Raw genomic sequence first — 23,212 nt, 5'->3', positions numbered from 1 at the left:
CGGAGCAGATTGGGAATCAGGAGAGGACTGATGGACATAGGATCAGTAGATAAGAGACAATGATGAAGGTAGGAGTCTAGAAACAAAGTGGTCTGGAAGGTGGGATCAGCAGTCTGAGGATACATGTTGGTGGCATTGCCAGTCAGGGAGGTAATTTAAGAGTGTAGGAGCAATCACTTGGGCTGGAAGACTGATGGATGGAAATAGGATGGCTGATAGATGAGGATCTTGAGGACAGACAGCCAAATAAATATCCAGCTGAACCAATGCTGATTTCAGCAACAATAGGACAGACGTCACAAGTACAATGAAGGGCTGTCTTTGCACGTGTGGCCCAGAAATGCCCCAGGCCAGACGTGGATGACTGAAATTGTAGAACTAGCATCCATACCAGAAGATACAAATGTGCATCTTGAGTGATTTTCCTTTCAAGAAGACTTGAAGGAGAATCGCTACCTTAATCCAACTCCCTGCAAGTTCCTGATTTTCTATTATGTTTTATTTGTCATTACTCAGAATCTGAACACTTGGTTTTCCAAATTTTAGTCTTTTTTTTCATAACCAAATCATCTATGACACCAAGAATATAAAGTGCAATTAGTTGTTTTATGATTATTGTGCTTGAAAGTGCGACAGGAGTTTTCACTTGGAGTAGAAGCAATGTCCCATTTTATTTTATTTGTTTTCATGTCACTAGAAGCAGTAGGAAATAGTTGAATTCCATAATGAGTACCATATTCAGTTCTTTTATGTATCTGGTATAAAAATAAATCTGGCTGTTACCTTCTAATTACAGCTTGCATGCACTTCAGAACAATCTCCATAAAAGCAAGAAAATCCACATTGTAACTGTGTGCAACAAGTATTGTTGATGGCAACTCCCACTGGTATCCCAGCCACCAGCATCTCCAGGGTGGAAGACTATAAACATCCCAGCAGCTCCAGAAGGTCTTTTTAATTAACGCCAGATTTTCCTCTTATAGTTGTCACAAAACATAACAAATAAATTGCCTTTACTATTCCACATTGTCATTCAAACCCATTTCATCATCATACTATACTGTATTAGTCCAGTGATGTTATGCAAATATACGTCCGCAGCAGCAGAGATTGATATATGAGATTCATGAGTTTCAATTACTATGTACGGAAGGAAGTGAAATGTATTCATTTCATGTGCAAATACCGATTTGCTGAAAAGATTTTGAAACTTCTGACACGACGTTATAACAATGCCATACAGAACAATTCAATTCTGCTGAAGGCAGTGCATAATTTTCCACCTGCAAATGTCCACATGACATGAATCAACTGACAGAAAGCTGAAACTCTGGCTCCATCTTTCTGAATAGTTTGGTGTTTCCACAGACCCAGTTGTCAGGATCTGCAGTCTCCACATCTGAATTGCAATCAACATGGTGAAAAACAAACTATAAAATCTGTGCATTAACATTGACATCAGTAGAAACAAACTACAAGGAATAGCATCTGCAAACAGTAATTGCAAACTAATTTAAATGTGCAGATTGAGATTTTAAGATATATTACATTTATGAATATGATGGCCATTTCAAATGAATGACACATAGTAAGGGACATGTTTAAGTCACATATAGTTTGAGCACTGTGCATTTTGGATGAAATGTAATGCTTTTAATTTCTTCCCATGGAAATTATCTGAGATGAAATTTTATTGGTGTAGTTTCAAACTGTCTTTTGTACTTATTTATTTGAACCTCTTTTCTAGGTAGGCCTGATGTTTCTCTTATCATGTTATATTGCATTTCTTATTGAGACAGGATTGATCCCCTGAGTCATAGACTCAGAGAGTCATAGAGTGATACAGTGTGGAAATGGGCCCTTCAGTTCAACTTGCCTACACCAGCCAACATGTCACAGCTACACTAGTCCCACCTACCTGCGTTTGGTCCATGTCCCTCCAAACCTGTCCTATACATGTACCTGTCTAACTGTTTCGTAAATGTTGGGATAGTCCCTGACTCAACTACGTTCTCTGGCAGCTTGTTCCATACACCCACCACCCTTTGTGTAAAAAGGTTACCCCTCAGATTCCTATTAAATCTTTGCCTTTTCACCTTAAACCTATGACCTCTGGTCCTCGGTCCACCTACTCTGGGCAAGAGATTCTGTGCATCTACCTGCTCTATTCCTCTCATGATTTTATACAGCTCAATAAGCACCCCTCATCCACCTGCACTCCAAGGAATAGTCCCAGCCTACTCAACCTCTCCCTATATCTCAGACCCTCTAGCCCTAGCAACATCCTTGTAAATCTCCCCTGGATCCTTTCCAGCTTGACAACATCCTTCCTATAACATGATGCCCAGAACTGAACACAATACTCTAAATATGGCCTCACCAACATTTTATACAACTGCAACATGACCTCCCAACTTCCATACGTTTCTATATTCTGACTTGATATTAATGTTAAAGTGAAGAGTGTGCAGGACTTGAGACGACAGATTGTGACGGTGCACATTTCTGCTATGGCAGAAAGTTCAGATCAGTTCATGCTGCTAGGCTCTGAGCTGCTAGATTTGTTCTGAGTCTGTCCCATTTAGCACGATTGTAGTCATGAATTCATTTGAAACAGTTTATATTCCTACATAATGCAACCATTTATTTTCTAGAAAATGAGCATGAATATAATACCATTATACTCAATAATGTCAATACACAATCCTTTATGCAATAACGGATGGGGACAGAACAGTCTGCATAAAAATACAATGCAGACCAAGGAGTCCCGACGTTAGACTTTAGAGATACAGCCAGGAAACAGGCCCTTCGGCCCACTGTGCCCAGACCAACCAGCGATCACCCCGTACACTAACACTATCCCACACACTGGGGATAATTTACAATTTTTACCAATCCAATTAACCTACAAACCTAAGATAGACACAAAAAGCTGGAGTAACTCAGCAGAACAGGCAGCATCTCTGGAGAGAAGGAATGGGTGACATTTCGGGTCGAGACTCTTCTTCAGACTGGTTAGGGATAAGGGAAACAAGAGATATAGACGGTGATGTGGAGAGATTAAAAAAACTATGAATGAAAGATATGCAAAAAAGTAACGATAATAAAGGAAACAGACTGTTAGCTGTTTGTAGGATGAAAACGAGAAGCTAGTGTGACGGGTGGGGGAGGGATAGAAAGAGAGGGAATGCCGGGGCAATCTGAAGTGAGAGAAATTAATATTCATACCACTGGGCTGTAAGCTGCCCAAGCGAAATATGAGATGCTGTTCCTCCACTTTGCATTTAGCCTCACTCTGACAATGGAGGAGACCTAGGACAGAAAGGTCTGTGTTGGAATGGGAAGGAGAACGTGTCTAGCAACTGGGAGATCAGGTAGGTTCAGGCGGGCTGAACAAAGGTGTTCCGCGAAACGATCGCCCAGTCTGTGTTTGGTCTCACCGATGTATAAGAGTCCACATCTAGAACAACGGATACCTACAAACCTATACGTCTTTGGGGTGTGGGAGGAAACCAGAGCACCCGAAGAAAACCCACGCGGTCACAGTGAAACTCCATACAGACAGCACCCATAGTAAAGATCGAACCCGGGTTTCTGGCGCTGAAAGGTAGCAGCTCTACCGCTATGCCACAGTGCCGCCCTTATGTTCCAAGGAATATGCCAACATTTTGATTCAACATATAATTACTTCCATTTTATTTACTACGTTAAAAATAGAAAATACAAAAATACAAATAGCTGGAGGCTAGAGCAATTACAAGAGAACAAATCAAGATGTGACCTTTAATGATTTCCGTAGGGGTTAATTAAAAGCATTACATTCCTGATAGTATGTGCTTAAGGCCTGCCTACATTTGTGCGGTCCATTCAAGACTGATTCCTTCTATCAACAATTCAATATACTCATCCACTACAGTTCTGCATGTAAATAGAAATGAGTCAATTCACAAAAGCTCCATTAAAAAGATTTAATGCAATATTTGAGACTCTTTTCCCTGTTAAACTCTGTTGATATAATGAGTGTAAATGCGCAAATACACTTAAACCTTAAACATTCCCATTCATGTTTTACTTTTAAGGGGATTTTAAACGGGTTGGTGTGACCACATTATTTACTTGGTATGCTATGTCATTGTCACTTGCCATTATTAACTGGCCCCAACAAATCATTCTGGGTGTATCAGAGGGTGGTGAACTTTAGTATTCTCCACCAAGGACAGCTGTAGGAACTCAGTTATTATATTCATTCAAACCAGAGGTCAATAGATTTCTGGCCATTGATGGAATCAAGAGATGTGGGATCAGTGATGGAAAATAGCACTGAGGCAGAAGATCAGGATCTTGATGAATGATGTTGCCAGGCTTGAAGGGCGAGAAATTGGCTTACTTCCACTGCTATTTCTTATGCTCAAATGAAATATACTTTCAAGAGCTGCTTCACAAGATGAATGCTATATAACTGCATTTCATCTACTTGAGGCTGACTTGCAATCAAAATATAGTAGATTGATGGATCTGCTTGTGAACCTAGCCCTTTTTTATGTCTATATCCTACAAAGCCAATGCAAGAAATGTACGCAGACAAGCTTTCAACAGATTTATCAAGAAAATTACAGTGCATAACATGGTAATGATATTCCCCAGAGGAAGAAGGTAAGATGCAAACTTCCCATGGATGATAGAGTGTCTTAGATGGCAGCTAGACATTATCCAAACCAATGAACCCATTTGGCATACTCTGATACAAAGCTCCTTTTGGATGTCAAGCATGACAACTCCTCTTGCAAGCATCTTGTACTGCAACAAATCAACATTGAGAGCCATCAAGCAAAGATTGTATTTTTGTTTCTGAGACTTGCAAAATGTTCACATTTTATTTTTACCCAGTTCTCTTTGTCCCTGCATATTGTCACAAATGATGTCAATTATTTAATTACTTTTAATTTTTTATTAAGGGTGGAATTCTCTCTGCTCTAAAGTAAACAATATACCCTCTGGGAACATCACTTTGAATATGACTTGTACACATCTATCAAGCTTTCAGACACCTGGTAATGCAAAGAAAGAACAGTTCTTCTATACATTTACAGACTTGATCCCACAAAATTTCATGAGTTGTGAAAGTGGACTTCCAGCCACCAGACAGGAGGATGTGTAGCTTCCACTCACAGCCATTCCGATCACTGCACTTTGAAAACAGAGAAAAGTTACACTGACTTTAAATGCACATTGATAAAAGTCACATTGAACATTATGTAGGAGTGACAGCTGCGATTGTTTTACTAAATAATATAAAACTCATTTAGAATCTATAGTGCTAGATTATGCATCAAATTATGCATTGGATGCTCTCAAGCGAAACAACAGCACATATTTGTGTTGTCTCATGGATTTAAGATCAGAATGCTGTGGTTAGTTATAAATGTCGGCAACTTGAGTAACATGTTCAATTATTTAACACTTTTCACACTTCAGGACATCCCAAGTCACAGACAATGAAGTCCAGTTACTCCTGTAGAGAAGGCATTACGCAGCCAATTTCCACAACCATGTGCCAGTGGCAATACCATCTGTTTTAGCACTCATGGCTAAGGGAAAACTCTAGTCAGGATATTACCTGAACTTTCCTACTTTTCTACAAAATGGGATATTGAGATCAATTATGCCCACCAAGAGATCAAAAAGGGGCCCTAGTGTAACACCAAGTCAACTTCAAAAAATAGGAATCAGAAAATTGAAACCAGATGTCCTTTTATTCCAAGAAATAAGTGGTCAAAAATTCTTATTTGTCTGAATGTATGCACTGTCTGAATTTAATATGGCTAGAAGGGAATTGATTACTACAGAAATGAAACTCAAAAGAGTTTGTTCTTAATTTCTCAGTTACGGATTCAAGACTTGGAGAATACGATGAAGTGGGCTGGACATCTTCTATTCTGCACCTTTTTTCTCCACCCACAAAGTGTTTGGCCCACTAATCCTGGATTCAAAGCAAAAATCACCACCAAAGGAATTGACTATGGTAGGTTGCCACAGGTGGTCCAATACCAAATAAGAAAATGCAGATGTACAGATTGTCCAATATTTCTTCCCTCCACCATTTTATAGAAGTTTCATTTTTCACTCCACCATTTTATAGAAGTTTGATGAAGATTTGGTCTTCACTCACCCACCCATTAGTGAATAAATAATGCTGAAAAAAAACAAAAAAAACAAATTGAATCAAGGAGCATCTGTATCTCCATACCTTAAGTACTTTTCAAAGTTATGATAGGTGTGATTTTCCTGGAGGTGGCAACAAATGTTAAACTTTGATATTTAGATTGCACTTTCTGTAAATTCTGCCATTCTGGTTCTCATTACAAAAATGCAGCTTCCATAAGCAATCTCGAGTCAACTAGTAACCGAAGTGCTAATATATGTACCGAGGATATGAAATCTGACATCTGACAGAAATTAAAATCTAACCCAATTAACACTAGAAGATTATGGATTGTTAATTACACTGCTCTCTGATAGAAGTAGAACATAACACAGGAAAAGGCCCTTTGACCCCACCTGGTCTTATCCAACCATGATGTCAATTTAACTAATCCCATTTGCTTGTACATGGACTGTATCCCTCTATTTCCTACCTGTCCATGTGCTTATCTAAATATCTCTTAAATGTTGCTATTGTATCTGTTTCCACAACCTCCCAACCAGCTTGTTCCATGCACCTATGCACTCTCTGTATAAACATTGGTTTCACAAATCTTGTGAACTTTCCCCCTCTCACGATAAACCTATACTGTCTGGTATTTGTCACATTTCCATTCTGGGAAAAACTCTGACCATCGACCCAATTGATGCCTCTTGTAATTTTATATACTTCGATCAGGTCGCCGCTCAGTTTCCAATGCTCCAGAGAAAACAATCCAAGTTTGTCCAACCTCTCTTAAAAGCAAATACTCTATGATTCGGACATTATTCTGATGAATCTCTTCTACATCCTCTCCAAAGCCTCCACATCCTTGTATGTGATAACCAGACCTGCAAACAATACTCCATATGGGGCCTAATTAAAATGTGATACAGCAGCAACATGACTTGCTGTATTCTATACCTAATGCCCCAACTGATGAAGCCAAGCATGCTGTATGCCCTCTTAACCATCCTATCCATTTGTGTTGCCACTTTCAGGGATCTATGGACCTCAACCAAAGATCACTCTATACATCATTGCTTCCATTTACTGTATACTTTCTCTCGCAGTTGACTTCCTAAAATGAAACTCCTCTCATTTACCCAGATTAAAATCCTTCTGCTATTTATTATGATTAATCACACATTTCAATTTTTTTAATGGAAGTGTGTATTTATTGCTGATGGAGATGGAGAGATAAATCAACCATGCTAAACAGCAATTTTGCAGTCAACTCAATAACAAATTAAACCTTTTACTGAAATCAATATAAGACCATTGGAGTCATAGAGTTGACAGGCCTTCAATATTTTGGTGATCTATTTAGACAAGTGAAACACACTCAATAAAGCTTCAATTTTATCCTAGTTTACAATCTATTTCAGTGAGGATTCTTGAACTTGATTAGCTGAGGAATCTCACCCTTTCTTTCGTACTCAAGGATTTCCTGTTGAAGTGATACGTGATCTACCAGCTGGTGACAGCAAGTCTCCATTAAATTGACCTCAAAAACAGTATAGGCAGTTGTCAGTATAATGATTGATGAGTGCATTTTCTTCTCAGCTGAAGGCAAAGTCTAGGGCAAATCATATCCCTGACCTGAAATGCTGATTATTCCTTTCTCAGGAAATAATGTTCAACATTTTCTGGTTTCATTTCACTATTCTAGAATCTGTACTATTTTGCTTTGGCAATATGATTTCTGGTCCTTTATATTGGAGCAGATGCAAATATCACTAAATCAGAGCCTTATACCATGTTATTATTACATGTGCACTGTTAATTACATCAAGGTTGAAAAATGCTTGAAAACAAATAAAAACCTTTGAACACATTTTGATAATCACAGTTGATCAAGCTTAAAACCTATTTCATCATTCTCAAATCTATGAATAAAATGACCAATTTGTTTTCAGGTTGCAAAATTGTGATATCTGTTTTACGAAACAGATTGTTAGATGTGAAAATTCCAGATATATCAGGTAATAAGAAGAGCAAAGTTTTACAAGAACTTCAGTATAACATAAGCAGGTATGTTCTTTATGTTCCCTTCACATTGTTTGTTTAAGGAAAATTCATGCATTCCTATCCAATATTATTCTCCCTACCTTCAATAAATATAATGGTGTAGCACAAGGCATCGCCAGAGATCAAATAACATTTTCCTCGCATGCAATAATAAATTCTGATGGGGAGAGGCACTTGTTCCTTTTCCACCTTTGAAGGCAGAATTCTTGCCTTTCTTTCTTCCTCCACAAGAAATTGCTTCATTAAATTGAATTGCATTGAATTGAATTGAATAGAAATGTAATGTAATTGAATATTTTATTGTCACATGTGACAAGTCACAGTGAAGATCTTTGCTTGCATACCCAGGATATGCAAATAGTCGTCACATAAAGGGCGCTGACAAAGTTACAAAGTATCTCGCACCTGGTCCTCCTTTGTTCATCCCCCCCCCCCCACATCACCCTCTCCCTCACAGCTCCATCCAAATAATCTGTTATAATCCGATTACCAACAGTACCATCAGAGCAAGAAGTGCAAATTACTTCTAGCAGGAATAGATTTGTAAATATTTTGCACTGTTGAAACCTTGGTATCTTAACATGTGTACAAAAAATATTGTTTAACCCAAACGCCATATAGATCAAAGATTAACAATTCTTGCACCATTTTCTTCAGTATTGTTGATGCTTCTCCTGGGGTCTTTAGCAGGTATGAATAGTGAATAATTACTTCTGACAAACCACAGGGACTTCTCATTTTGGTTGTGGGTAGAGATTGAAGACAAGGCTCCAAATCCTGGATGCTTTAACACCACACAATCTTCCAAGTTCCTGCACAGCTTGCACATAAACTTGCAAAATGACTTCATAGAGTTCTTCAGGGTTACCCTTGTCAGAGAATGTGAATTTAATGGGTGAGCGCAATCTGTACCCAGAAGTGACTTGCATCATAACTTTAGCGTCCTCCAGCCTAAATGACTGGAAATGTTCGGATGTTACAAATGTATTATTTTTCTCCTTCTCTTTAGAAAAACGATCTTTCTACCACCTCAGAATTATTTTTTATAAATATTTTCTAAAACTTACTAGTTCATTCCGTCCCCTGGCTATGCTCTCCCTAAATTAAGGGGTCACTTAAATTGGCAGTTTTCAGCCCTGCACCGTTGGTTTATGATTTGAAGGATGTTGGAACTCGACAAATGTGTGAAATTATTCATTGTCATCTTCCTTACTTTTGTGCCACCTGTAAATTGTAAGGTAATATCAAAGTGCAGAAAGTGGCATGTTTAACAGTTTGTTTGTTTCAAAAAAAATCTGGATGTACAGATTTCTCACAAAATCTAAGCACACTTATCTAGCTTCCTCTTAAATGCATCTGTTTGCCTCAAATATTCTTTATACTCATATTTTCCACTTTCTAAACACTTCCTGAGAAAAAAAAATCCACAATTATTATTATGGATTATTAATGATAGTTTAATCCCCCAATCTGATCTCCCCAATATGGACATCTACAGCTACCTGGTGCCTCCCCAGCAGTGAATCACACCTGTTCTTTCTTTCCAGTGGAAATAATCTCCATGCTCTTCTTTTAACTTAGTAAATCCTTTCTCGTCTTTCTCCAAAGCATTCAAAGCACATACAGTTCACAGTACCCCAAAATGTCGTCTATCTCTCCAGGAGATGTACAGTACTGTTAGCTTTCTCAGTGGCCCCTTTAACCAGCCTTACATGAATTCTGCTGTCATTCCCAGTTTCTTCAGCTTTTCCGTCACCTTTGGATTCTTCATTCTTCCCACCAACATTCCACACTTCACATTTGAATGTGCAAATTGCACGCCATACTGTAATTTATTACTGTTTTATTAGAGATACAATGAATTGAAAACTCTTAGATATCATATATTTATGAATGGATAGTGTGCAATATTATTTATAAAGGCTATTGAATTAGCTCATAAACTCATAAATTACTTGGAAAAATTTCTTAGATTCATTTCACCTGAAAGAGAAAATTTGAACAAAATATTTCCTTGATCCTTTTTGTCTTATTGTGTTCCCCTTTGTCAACCTTTTGTCGCCTTTACATTTCTAGGATTTCTGTACCCATCAGCTAATCACCCCCCTCCCCCCCATTTTGTATCTGCTTGCTAAATTCCAGGTAACATAGAAAATAGGTGCAGGAGTAGGCCATTCGGCCCTTCGAGCCAGCACCACCATTCAATATGATCATGGCTGATCATCAAAAATCATATCCTGTTCCGGCTATTTCCCCATATCCCTTGATTCCCTTAGCCCTAAGAACTAAATCTAACTCTCTCTTGAAAACATCCAGTCAATTGGCCTCCACTGCCTACTATGACAGAGAATTCCACAGATTCACAACTCTCTGGGTGAAAATGTTTTTCCTCACCTCAGTCTTAAATGGCCTACTTCATATTCTTAAACTGTGACCCTGGTGTTGCTGAAACTCAGTTCAGTTTTGCACAGGTTGATAAAGGTAAACAGCATTAGTGACAGTGGAGAAAGGATCATATTAACCAGCAAAACAAAAATATTGGTTTGTAAATTGAGGGAAGCTACATGCACATTGTTCAAATTATAAATAAATATTTTTTTTTATGTTTCAGCATTGCCATAAGTAAAGTGAACTTTCCAGACACAAGTGTTAACCTGGTCTCCAATGTGGGATTGAAAGTTGCTTTTTCTCTTGGTTACATTGAGATGAGTGGCAACTGGTACATCAAATCAAAGATTCTGTAAGTAATCTTTACCTCAGAAAAAAGTTTCCAACAGTCACGATTGAATAATTTAATGTAACCTTACGTGACTCACACTTAAAACTTTGGAGATTTGCACCACCCATTTTCATGACCTGTATGTAAGAAGGAATTTTGAACGAACTATCCTTCACAGACATACATGATCTAGAACTAAATGATGAAACTGTATGAGCACAAATACAATTAAATGCCAAAGGAGCTGTTACCATTTTACAGCTTTGTCTTTAAAGTTCAGAGTACAAGAGCATAAATGTCACCATATTACCAGCTTTCTGCAAGCACAATTTAATGGGTTATCTATCAGAGTAATTGATTTATTTCTTAGCCTGTTAACCTGCAAGAATTAACATTTCAAGTTGAGCCTTCCAGAATCAATTAATATTTGGTGGTTATAACTGTAGCAGGACACCAGGTGCTGGAGAAACTCAGCAGGTCAAGCAGCGTCTCTGGAGAACATGGATAGCTGACATTCATGGTCGGGACCCGTCTTCAGATTGATTGTAGGGTGGAAGAAGAAAGCTGGAAAAGGGGAGAGGCAGGACAAAGCGTGACAGGTAATAGGTCGACATAGGTGAGGGAGGGGGGGTGGTTGATCGGCAGATGGTTAGAACAAAGGCTAGAGATAGGAAAAGGATGTGTGGAGGCATGTTTGAAGAGGTGCGGATTTTGAAGTCAGATGAATTCAATGTCCATACCATGGGGTTGTAAGCTACCCAGGCAGAATATGAGATGCTGGAAACTCCTTATTCCATCTGGAGGAGCAGAGCAACAGCACACAAAGGAGACACGGGTGAGGGATTCAGTTTTCTGGACTGACGTCTATTACAAACCTACTGACTACCAGTTATCTGGACTACACTTCTTCCTACCCTCCCTCTTGCAAAGCGCAAATTCCTCCACCTCCGCCCAATAGATGATACTTTCCATCCATCTGAGGTGTCCTCTTTCTACAGGAAATGTGATTTCCTCCCTTCCGTCAAAGATAGATCTGTCACCCAGGTCTCCTTTGTATCCTGAAGTTCTATTCTTGCTCCTGCTCCTGGTGGACAGAACAAGGATAGAGCTTGCCTGGTCCTCACCTTTCACCCCACCAACCTCCACATCCATCACATTATACTCCGACATTTCCATCATCTTCAACATGATCCCACCACTAGTCACATCCTCTGATCTCCATCCCTTTCCACATTCCACAGAGCGCTCCCTCCACAACTCCTTGGTTCACTCATCCCTTTGCACCAAAACCAACCCTTCCCCAGGTACTTTCCCCAGCAACCGCAAGAGATCTAGCACTTGTCCCTACCGCTCCTCCCTCCCAGCAGTCCTTCCAGGTGAGACAGAGGTTCAAGTGCACCTACTCTAACCTCATCTACTCATCCGGTGTTCCCGGATAGCCAGATTTACATTGGCGAGACTAAGCGTTGTCTCAGCAACCATTTTGCTGAATATTTACACGCGGTCCACCAAGGCTTACTAGATCTCCCAGTTGCTAACTATTTTAACTCCCCTTCCCATTCTCACACTAACTTTTCTGACCTGGGCCTCCTCCATTGCCAGAGTGAGGCCATATGCAAACTGGATGAACAGCATCTCATATTCTACTTGGGTAGCTTTCAACCCAATTGTTGCCTATCAAAACGCATATGTTGAATTATTACCTACCACGTTTTGTCCCGCCTCTCCCCTTTTCCAGCTTTCTTCGCCACTGCTACGATCAGTCTGAAGAAGGGTCCCGATCCGAAACATCACCTATCCATGTTCTCCAGAGATCCTGTCTGACCTGCTGAGTTACTCCAACATATTGTACCCTGTTGTGTTTTAACCAGCATCTGAAGTTCTTTGCTTCTGCATGTTAACTGTAGCCTCGTTTTTTACAGGAGGACTCATGGCAAAGTAAAGGCACAGATCAACAGCATTGCCACCTCCATTTTCCTTAGGTTTGGCAAGGATGATGCAGGCAGGCCAACTATGTTTATAATGGATTGCTCAAGTTACATTGCAAAACTCCAAGTACACGTTTTTGGAAAATCTACGTAAGCATGTCCTTCACCATATTCATTTTGTATTTTCCTTCATACTTAATCAAAGGTAAAATAGCTACCAGAGCCACATGGTGGGGTCTCAAATTTAATGGCCAGTTATTCAGCCTAAGTTTGCTGAGATTCAGAAATGTACATAGGGTTACAATAGGTGCTTTAATTATTTCATCTGTGAGCTTAAAAATTTTAAAAAACTATTGTATTGGATTTCTTCAAGACTGAAAATAGTTGCCATCCTCAAGTAAAGATGAATCCTTGGACGCATAAGAATCTGCAGAACCTTGAGCAAAACACAAAATGCTGGAGGAACAGCAGTTCAGGCATCATCTGTGGAGAGAATAGTCAGATGCTTTCTCCATCTGCACCGCACCTGCTCCCAAGATGAGGCTTTCGACTCTAATACATCTGTGATGTCCTCTTTCTTCAATAAACATGGTTTCTCCTCTGCTCCTGTGGATGGAGCCTTCACCAGTGTCTCCTCTGTATCCAGCAGTTCTGTTCTCACTCCCATTCCCTCCCCCATACAGAACAAGAAACGGGTTATCCTGGTCTTCACCTTTTACCTTATCAATCTCTGCATCCAAAACACCATTCTCCACCATTGTTACCACCTTCTCCCACCACCCGTCATATCTTGCCATCACTACCACTTCGTCAATACCAAGCGTACACTAAGTGATCAATTTTGCCAAACACTTGCTCTCAGTCCAACATGGCCTGCTGATCGTTCAGTTGCTAACCATTTTAACACACCTTCCCATTCCCATACAAATGTTTCTGTCCATGACCTCCTCCATTGCCAGAGTGAGGCCACACACAAACTGGAGGAACAGCACTGAAGTGCTGTTCCTCTTGGGTAGCTTACAACCCAACAGAATGAATATTGGATTCTACAATTTCAATGAATACACCTGCTTTCTTTCCCGTGCCTCCCATGTTAGTACACATATTTTCTGTTTCTGTTTGCTGCTGCACAATAGACAATAGGTGCAGGAGGAGGCCATTCGGCCCTTCGAGCCAGCACCGCCATTCAATGTGATCATGGCTGATCATTCTCAATCCGTACCCCGTTCCTGCCTTCTCCCCATACCCCCTGACTCCGCTATCCTTAAGAGCTCTATCTAGCCCTATCTTGAATGCATTCAGAGAATTGGCCTCCACTGCCTTCTGAGGCAGAGAATTCCAGATTCACAACTCTCTGACTGAAAATGTTTTTCCTCATCTGAGTTCTAAATGGCCTACCCCTTATTCTTAAACTGTGGCCCCTTGTCTGGACTCCCCCAACATTGGGAACATGTTTCCTGCCTCTAACGTGTCCAACCCCTTAATAATCTTATACGTTTCGAAAAGATCTCCTCTCATCCTTCTAAATTCCAGTGTATACAAGCCTAGTCGCTCCAGTCTTTCAACATATGATAGTCCCGCCATTCCGGGAATTAACTTAGGAAACCTACGCTGCATGCCCTCAATAGCAAGAATATCCTTCCTCAAATTTGGAGAGCAAAACTGCACACAGTACTCCAGGTGCGGTCTCACTAGGGCCCTGTACAACTGCAGAAGGACCTCTTTGCTCCTATACTGCCAACAGCTAGGCTATCTTGTGCAGGCTTTCAGTCTCTCACCAACCCTTCTCCCAGATACCCTGCTCCTTTCCCCTCCTTATATATTCATCTTCCATCGCTGTCCACCATTTCACATCAACAGCATTCCCAGACTAGTGCTGCAATGTTGAAATCTTTTAACAGTCAGAACCTTTATCACAGAGTGGACATGTCAAGGACTAGAGAACATAGGTTTAAAGTGAGAGGAGCAAAAGTAAAATGAGTCGTGTGGGACAAGTTCTTTTTTATCCAGAAAGTGATGAGTGCACTTCGAGGTGTGGTGGTGGATGCAGATACAATAGTGGTACTTGAGAGGCTTTTAGATAGGCACATGGATATGGAAGGATATAGATCATGTGCAGGCAGATGAGATTGATTTAACTTGGAATCATGATCGGCATAGACATTGTGGCCCAAAAGGCCTGTTCCTGTGCTGTACTGTTCAATGTTTTATGTCACCGAGGCACCAGAAGGCCTTTTATGATTTCAAGTGCATGTTTCTGAACGAAGAAACATTCTCAGTAATGTCTGAAGATTGCCTTGAGCTTGGATCTCCTTGAAATTGCATTTTTAAGGAGCACTCTTTGGTCTACAACTGTTTGCAATTCAATACTGGATCAATGCTAGATTTTTATTTTAGCCATTAAGCTGGGCCACATAGAAGTCTAAAAAATAGAAGATGCTCGAATCGATCAGCAAGGCAGATGGCATCCATGGAAACCGAATCCTGCCGTGCAGGATACTTTCACCTGGAGTACACCAGCCCCACGCTGATGAACTGGGTATGAACATTCTGCCCCTTGAGTGCTTTCAACAACCTGATGGATCTGGTCTTTGGCATTGAACATGCTTTACTACATTTTAACTGCATTAGCACAGCTTTATTTCTCTCCTGGCACTTAAAATATCTACTTAAGTACCGTACCGTCAACCAGATACATTGATTCTGTTTTTCTCTCCAATGGTTTTTGCTGGGCCTTTTGATTATTTTCAGCATCTGCAATATTTTGGATTATTGTTGATTTTAAAAGTCCCATAAATATTTTGAACTTCATTTGAAAGGTTCTCAAATTTGCGTTGATGTGTTTCCCTGTAAAAAAAAAACATCCAGTGTGTTCACTGTCAGCATGTTATTAGATCAATTATAAATTCTCACAGAAAACACCATCGGGGCCAACAGCTGTGTCCTTGGCAATCAGCGCTGAAGCATCCAAACTGTAATATAAAAACCACTAGTTCTACTTTAAGGGAGTATTGCTGCTAATGCCATATTGATGGGAGGAGTGTGGGACTGTTCTCCCAGAGGATCAGTGGGACATGGGCTGGCTGGCACACAACAATTCCCTGAAGGGGCATGTTCATACTGATGAGCTCGTGGCCTCATCATGCCATAGCCTTGCATCTCTGACCAGCGATTGACAAGGCTCTGTAAATAATGCAGCACAAGAGCAGTCTGTGAATTTCTGCACCGTTGAAAACTTGCAATTGAGGGAAACATTCTTCCCCGTTATCCTTTGTATCGGTGGTCTGTAGAAAAATCAGTTGCAGCCTCCTCTCCTTGTGTGTGCTGTTTGGGTGACCTCCCTAATGAAGCAGAGAGCAGCAAGCTGTGAAATGTGGCAGAAATCAACAGAGGAAGCTCGTAATGATCCTGAGGTTGATTGCTGAGAATCTCTGTGATCTTGGCTTTTATGAACAAAGCAGTCAAGGCAATGTGTGGAGCCTGTATCTGGAGGGGCAGGAGATCAGAGAGAACAAAAAAACAAAATCTGACTGGTGCCCTTTTAAATAGCATGGTTTCAGGGGAAGTGGAGCTGGTTGAGCTGTATGCAAATAAGAACTATTCTTTTACAGGCTATTAAAGTTTTTTTTTAAATCACACTGGGGTTGAACTACTTTGTGCTATGCACTACTGCTGACCTAATTTGGAGAAGTTCTATGTTAGAAAAAAGATCCTGTCAAAATGGGAAAGGTCGATTTTTTAAACAGGCATTAAAGAACCCAGAAATGGGCATGACATTGTTTTTAAAAAAACACAAAGTGCTGGAGAAATTCAGCAGACCAGGAAGCATCTTCAGTCTAAAGAAGGATCCTGGCCCGAAACATTGTCCATCCATTCCCTCTAGACGCTGCCTGACCCACTGAATATTTCCAACACTTTGTGTTTTGCTCAAAATTCTACGATTTGCAGTTTCTTGTGTCTCCATAATACTGCCTTACTCTGGTTTAAGCCATTTACAACAGCACAGCAGCATTTTTGTGAAGTTGTGCAGTAATACTTCTGGGCCAGTATATTTTAAGATGCCTTTAACGAATTGTTACAAATGTCTGTACATTCAAACCATTATCGTTTTGAACCTGAGCAACATCAGTATTTCCCAATATGGACCATGATACTCTGCATCATCCAACTACCCAATCAAGACAGTAACATACAGGAAGTATATCAGGCTCCTTTATTGTAGTATTACCACAGCTGAGGCAGCCTGCATCAATATGGAAATAAGCATTTTGATCGCCATTGCAGCGAAACATCTGGCCCTTTAACATACTGCATCATACACAGGGATGTAATGCTGAGGCTTCATAAGGCACTGGTAAGAGCGCATTTGGAATGTTGTGAGCAATTTTGGGCCCCATATCTGAGGAAGGATGTGCTTGAATTGGAGAGGGTCCAGAGGAGATTTTCGAGAATGATCCCAAGAATGAATAGGTTTACATATGATGAGCATTTGACAGCATTGGGCTGTACTCGCTGGTGTTTGGAAGGATGAAAGGGGGCCTCATTGAACTTACCGAATAGTGAAATGCCTGGATAGAGTGGGTGGGGAGAGGATGTTTCCACTAGTGGGAGCTTCTAGGACCAGAGGCCATAGCCTCAGAATAAATGGATGTACCTTTAGAAAGGAGATGAGGAAGAATTTCTTTGGTTAGAGTGTGGTGAATCCGTGGAATTCATTGCCCAAACAACTGTGAAGGCCGTCATCGGGCATTTTTAAGGCATAGATTGAAAGATTCTTGATTAGTAAGGGTGTTAGGGGTTATGGGGCAGGAGAATGGCGTTGAGAGCGAAAGATAAATCAGCCATGATAGAATGGTGGAGTAGACTTGATGGGCAGAATGGCCAAATTCTGGTCCTATAACTTATGAACATGAATTGGAGGCCTGGTTTATTGCACAATTTCAAAAACTTTCAAAGCTTAGAAGACATTCTGACCCTTCCAGAAGATATGAAATGGACTTACAAAAATAAGAGCCTTTCCTTCTGTTATTGTTTTGGTCATTTAAATGGCCTAAGGTTTTCAACAAGGGATCAATCAGTGTTCAGGTTGTCTGAGTTAATTATCCAATTAAGTCCTCAAAGTTATTGCTTTATAATCATTAATTATTTTTTAACTGAAATGTTCTGGAGATTCTGGTTGTTAATGTCTATTGTGTTTTTCTTCTTTTCTTATGTTCAGTTGGCTGTACAACCTGATCATCAGGTGGTTTGAACCCTCCATCAGGAAATACTTAAGTGGAAAGGTATGATATAAAGCTTTTTTTTACACAAATAAGGGTGGGAAGAATCTTTAAATATCCATCCAGGATTATACACTACCATCGTAAATAACAAGCTATCTTAGCTATCCGTTGAGTTATTCCAGCACTTTGTAACTAAAAAGGCAATACGGGGAGAAAATATGAGGTACGAGGGTAAACTAGCCAATAATATAAAGGAGGATAGCAAAAGTTTTTTTAGGTACGTGAAGAGGAAAAAAATAGTCAAGGCAAATGTGGGTCCCTTGAAGACAGAAGCAGGGGAATTTATTATGGGGAACAAAGAAATGGCAGACGAGTTAAACCGTTATTTTGGATCTGTCTTCACTGAGGAAGATACACACAATCTCCCAAATGTTCTAGGGGCCGGAGAACCTAGGGTGATGGAGGAACTGAAGGAAATCTACATTAGGCAGGAAATGGTTTTGGGTAGACTGGTGGGACTGAAGGCTGATAAATCCACAGGGCCTGATGGTCTGTATCCCAGGGTACTTAAGGAGGTGGCTCTAGAAATAGTGGAAGCATTGGAGATCATTTTTCAATGTTCTATGGATTCAGGATCAGTTCCTGTGGATTGGAGGATAGCAAATGTTATCCCACTTTTTAAGAAAGGAGGGAGAGAGAAAACGGGTAATTATAGACCAGTTAGTCTGACATCAGTGGTGGGGAAGAGTCTGGAGTCAATTATAAAAGACGAAATTGCTGAGCATTTGGATAGCAGTAACAGGATCATTCCGAGTCAGCATGGATTTACGAAGGGGAAATCATGCTTGACAAATCTACTGGAATTTTTTGAGGATGTAACTAGGAAAATTGACAGGGGAGAGTCAGTGGATGTGGTGTACCTCGACTTTCAGAAAGCCTTCGACAAGGTCCCACATAGGAGATTAGTGGGCAAAATTAGAGCACATGGTATTGGGGGTAGGGTACTGACATGGATAGAAAATTGGTTGACAGACAGAAAGCAAAGAGTGGGGATAAATGGGTCCCTTTCGGAATGGCAGGCAGTGACCAGTGGGGTACCGCAAGGTTCGGTGCTGGGACCCCAGCTATTTACGATATATATTAATGACTTAGATGAAGGGATTAAAAGTACCATTAGCAAATTTGCAGATGATACTAAGCTGGGGGGTAGTGTGAATTGTGAGGAAGATGCAATAAGGCTGCAGGGTGACTTGGACACGTTGTGTGAGTGGGCGGATACATGGCAGATGCAGTTTAATGTAGATAAGTGTGAGGTTATCCACTTTGGAAGTAAGAATAGAAAGGCAGATTATTATCTGAATGGTGTCAAGTTAGGAAGAGATGTTCAACGAGATCTGGGTGGCCTAGTGCATCAGTCACCGAAAGGAAGCATGCAGGTACAGCAGGCAGTGAAGAAAGCCAATGGAATGTTGGCCTTCATAACAAGAGGAGTTGAGTATAGGAGCAAAGAGGTCCTTCTACAGTTGTACCGGGCCCTGGTGAGACCGCACCTGGAGTACTGTGTGCAGTTTTGGTCTCCAAATTTGAGGAAGGATATTCTTGCTATTGAGGGCGTGCAGCGTAGGTTCACTAGGTTAATTCCCGGAATGGCGGGACTGTCGTATGTTGAAAGGCTGGAGCAATTAGGCTTGTATACACTGGAATTTAGAAGGATGAGGGGGGATCTTAATGAAACATAAGATAATTAGGGGATTGGACACATTAGAGGCAGGAAACATGTTCCCAATGTTGGGGGAGTCCAGAACAAGGGGCCACAGTTTAAGAATAAGGGGTAGGCCATTTAGAACGGAGATGAGGAAGAACTTTTTCAGTCAGAGAGTGGTGAAGGTGTGGAATTCTCTGCCTCAGAAGGCAGTGGAGGCCAGTTCGTTGGATGCTTTCAAGAGAGAGCTGGATAGAGCTCTTAAGGATAGCGGAGTGAGGGGGTATGGGGAGAAGGCAGGAACGGGGTACTGATTGAGAGTGATCAGCCATGATCGCATTGAATGGCGGTGCTGGCTCGAAGGGCTGAATGGCCTACTCCTGCACCTATTGTCTATTGTCATTGTCTATTGTCTATCTTTGTGGATATATTAGTTGTAACCTTCCAGAATGCCCCAGATATGTTATTTTACTTTGTTTTAATACAATATTATTTAAATTTGTGCCTAAGTAAATGTTTGTAAATAAACATAATATTCTGTTTATAATATGAATCCATTTCAACTATTTTCTAAATGTCTCTGATTATAAGAGGCATTAAGAAACATATGATAAGGTCAATGAAAATCTAAACTGTTGGAAAGCTTGTGCAGTCGGGTCTCAGGATCAGCTGACTGAGATGTAGTTTGCATTTTGTGGCACACTCTGTTACTCATCAGATGATCTGAATCTCAATTTAAACAATGGGAATTGGAAAAGTAAGTGCAGCCATAAAAATGAGCGTGAGGTATGGGCTATGTCGGGTACTCTCCAGGAGTGAGCAAAGTGAGATCATGTTTAAACATGTATTGGACTTCTTCAAAGATGTGCAAGCAGAGTAAGCAGTGAATGTAAAATATTCTGGTTTCCATGTGATATCAAGAAACAGTTAAGAGCACTGGATACAGCAAAGGCTACTGAGCCAGACAATATCCCAGAGATTGTTTTGAAGATGGAACTCACTGGGGTTTAGAAGGATGAAGGGGGACCTCATTGTAACTTACCGAATCGTGAACGGCCCGGATAGAATGGATGTGGAGAGATGTTTCCACTAGTGGGAAAATCTAGGATCAGAAGCCATAGACTCAGAATAAAAGGATGGACCTTTGGAAAGGAGATGAGGAGGAATTTCTTTAGTCGGAGGGTGGTGAATCTGTGGAACTCATTGCCCCAGAAGACTGTGAGGCCGTCAAAGTATATTTTTAAGGTGGAGATTCTTGATTAGTATTTTGACTAAATTTCAACATTATAAGCAGAAAAAGTACAGCAATATACAGTAATAAAAATAATCAAACAGTTTAATGACACTGATTTAATCCATACTACTAATTTTCTTCACTTTTACAGATCTGTTTTGAATTGAAGAAAATTCTCAATGAAAAGATATATCCGTTTCTCCAGACAGTGCCAGGTATGATGAAATGATTAATAGCTGCGGTTTGTAAACAATAATGGGCATGTCTTACTGTACACATGACAATAATAAACTTAAACCCAATGTGTGATTAGTCTGTGGACTTATATGGATATATTGATGATAATCGAAACACATATCCAATAGATGTGCGAGGAGAATTCCATCAGTCATTTTTAAGGTCATTTTAGATTGTATTGGGCTTATTTCAGGCTAGAATTAGAAATACTTTGAGAATCCGCCGTTGGATAATAAGCTCACACTCTCCTTCAAAAAGAGCAGACTGTATTTCGTTCTCACAGCAGTGGGAAAAGAGGGACATACAAAGATTGCATCCTATCTGTGATTCTGATAGAGGGAAAAGGAAAACAGAATGTAAGTTCTGAATAAATCAGAAGAGGTTGAGCAATAAGTGGGAGGTGGAAAATAAGAAAGGTATTGGATGCATTGTGTTGTCATGATGGTCTCAGCCCTGCCCCTGATAATGTAACCTGGATTGACCAGTGATTCTGAGCACAGTCTCCTGATGAGACTATATCAATACCATCATTCAGATTTGTTGTTCCTACTAATTATATGGCATCTCAACTTGCATGAAAAAAAAAGAAGTAATTTGTTGAGTGTTGTAGAATGTGTTTAATGTACCTCACATGTTGAAAGTGCTGGCATTTTGTGATAACTGTAACATGTGGTTATGAGCCTTAACATCTTTGATTCTGGTAGCGTAGTTGGTGGGAAAGGAAATTTGAAGATGTATTCATTGACACAGACCCAACACACATCAGGTTACTGAACGTCTTAGACCACTCTCTCCAGGTCCTCAGGTTTGACAAATGGCATTATCCTCCACAGCTATCTCCTTCATTTTATGCTGGATTCGTGCAAGTAAAAGGCAGTTCTTCTCTTCAAGTTTTTCATTAACGTTTTGTGAGTGGTGTAGGAAACAAAGCTCTGCTTCACTTTCTCATTCAGTTCCACTAATTATTTGGCAAATTACAATCATCTCCACGATGATTTGGACAAAAACATTTCCCTCAGAGCAAAGCAAATAAGCATGAACATAAATTTGGTCTTCTACTACAATGAAATAAGCTGGTTGAATGCTGGGTTTGAATATTCACTGCACCTTTTACCACACACTTTCTAAATCACATTCCCCTCCACCCCCAACGCCAATGCCTGTCCTTCCTTAGAAGGCTTATGAAGTTTGGCATGTCCCCAAAAATTCTCACCAACTTCACCAACAAATGCACCATAGAAAGCATTTTATCGGGATGCGTCACAGCTTGGTTTAGGAACGGCTCCATCCAAGACTGCAAGAAATTTCAGTAAATTGTGGATGCAGCCCAGACCATCACACAAACCAACCTCCCTTCTATTGAATCCAGTTATATCTAATGCTGCCTGGCAAGGCCAGCAGCATAATCAAAGATGAGTAGCACTCTGGCCATTACTTCTTCTTCACTCCCCCATCAAGTAAAAGGTATAGAAGTGTGAAAACACACACCATCAGATTTGAGGACAGATTATTCGCAGCTGTTTTCAGGCAAATTAATCATCCTACCACAACCAGAGAAAGGCGCTGAACTATTATCTACCTCTTTGATGATCCTCGGACTATCCTTGATCGGACTTTTCTGGCTTTACCTTGGACTAAACGTTATTCCCTTATCATGTATCTATACTCTGTAAATGGATCGATCGTAATCATGTATTGGCTTTCCGCTGACTAGTTAGCACACAACAAAAGCTTTTCACTGTACCTCGGTACACGTGACAATAAACTAAACTCAACTAAACTAAACCCCCTGACTCTTCCCCCATACAATCCCACAATGATATTGTATAACTGACAAGCAAAGACAGCATAGATGCAAAATAGAAAACTTTAATATATACTAATAATAACTTGTAGATGTTTTCTCACTAGTAGGAAATGTGATTATTGTTTCAACTCCGTCGGGAGAATCATGG

At 40.3% G+C, this 23,212-nt stretch overlaps 1 protein-coding gene across 1 annotated transcript in view; it reads left to right on the top strand.

The window, feature by feature from the left end:
* Positions 1-23,212, top strand: part of LOC144604487 (bactericidal permeability-increasing protein-like) — a 71,897-nt gene that overhangs the window by 30,533 nt on the left and 18,152 nt on the right. Inside the window, exons 2-7 of the mRNA XM_078418964.1 lie at positions 5,887-6,025; positions 8,104-8,218; positions 10,827-10,955; positions 12,857-13,012; positions 18,081-18,144; positions 21,172-21,235. Of these exons, the coding sequence (XP_078275090.1) occupies positions 5,914-6,025; positions 8,104-8,218; positions 10,827-10,955; positions 12,857-13,012; positions 18,081-18,144; positions 21,172-21,235 (640 nt within the window). The 5' untranslated portion in view covers positions 5,887-5,913. The remainder of the gene's footprint in view (positions 1-5,886; positions 6,026-8,103; positions 8,219-10,826; positions 10,956-12,856; positions 13,013-18,080; positions 18,145-21,171; positions 21,236-23,212) is intronic.

This window comes from Rhinoraja longicauda, chromosome 22, assembly GCF_053455715.1.
Source record: "Rhinoraja longicauda isolate Sanriku21f chromosome 22, sRhiLon1.1, whole genome shotgun sequence".
Classification (NCBI taxonomy): domain Eukaryota; kingdom Metazoa; phylum Chordata; class Chondrichthyes; order Rajiformes; family Arhynchobatidae; genus Rhinoraja; species Rhinoraja longicauda.
Note: the sequence above shows the minus strand (reverse complement) of the source record. Positions and strands in the feature narration are given on the sequence as shown.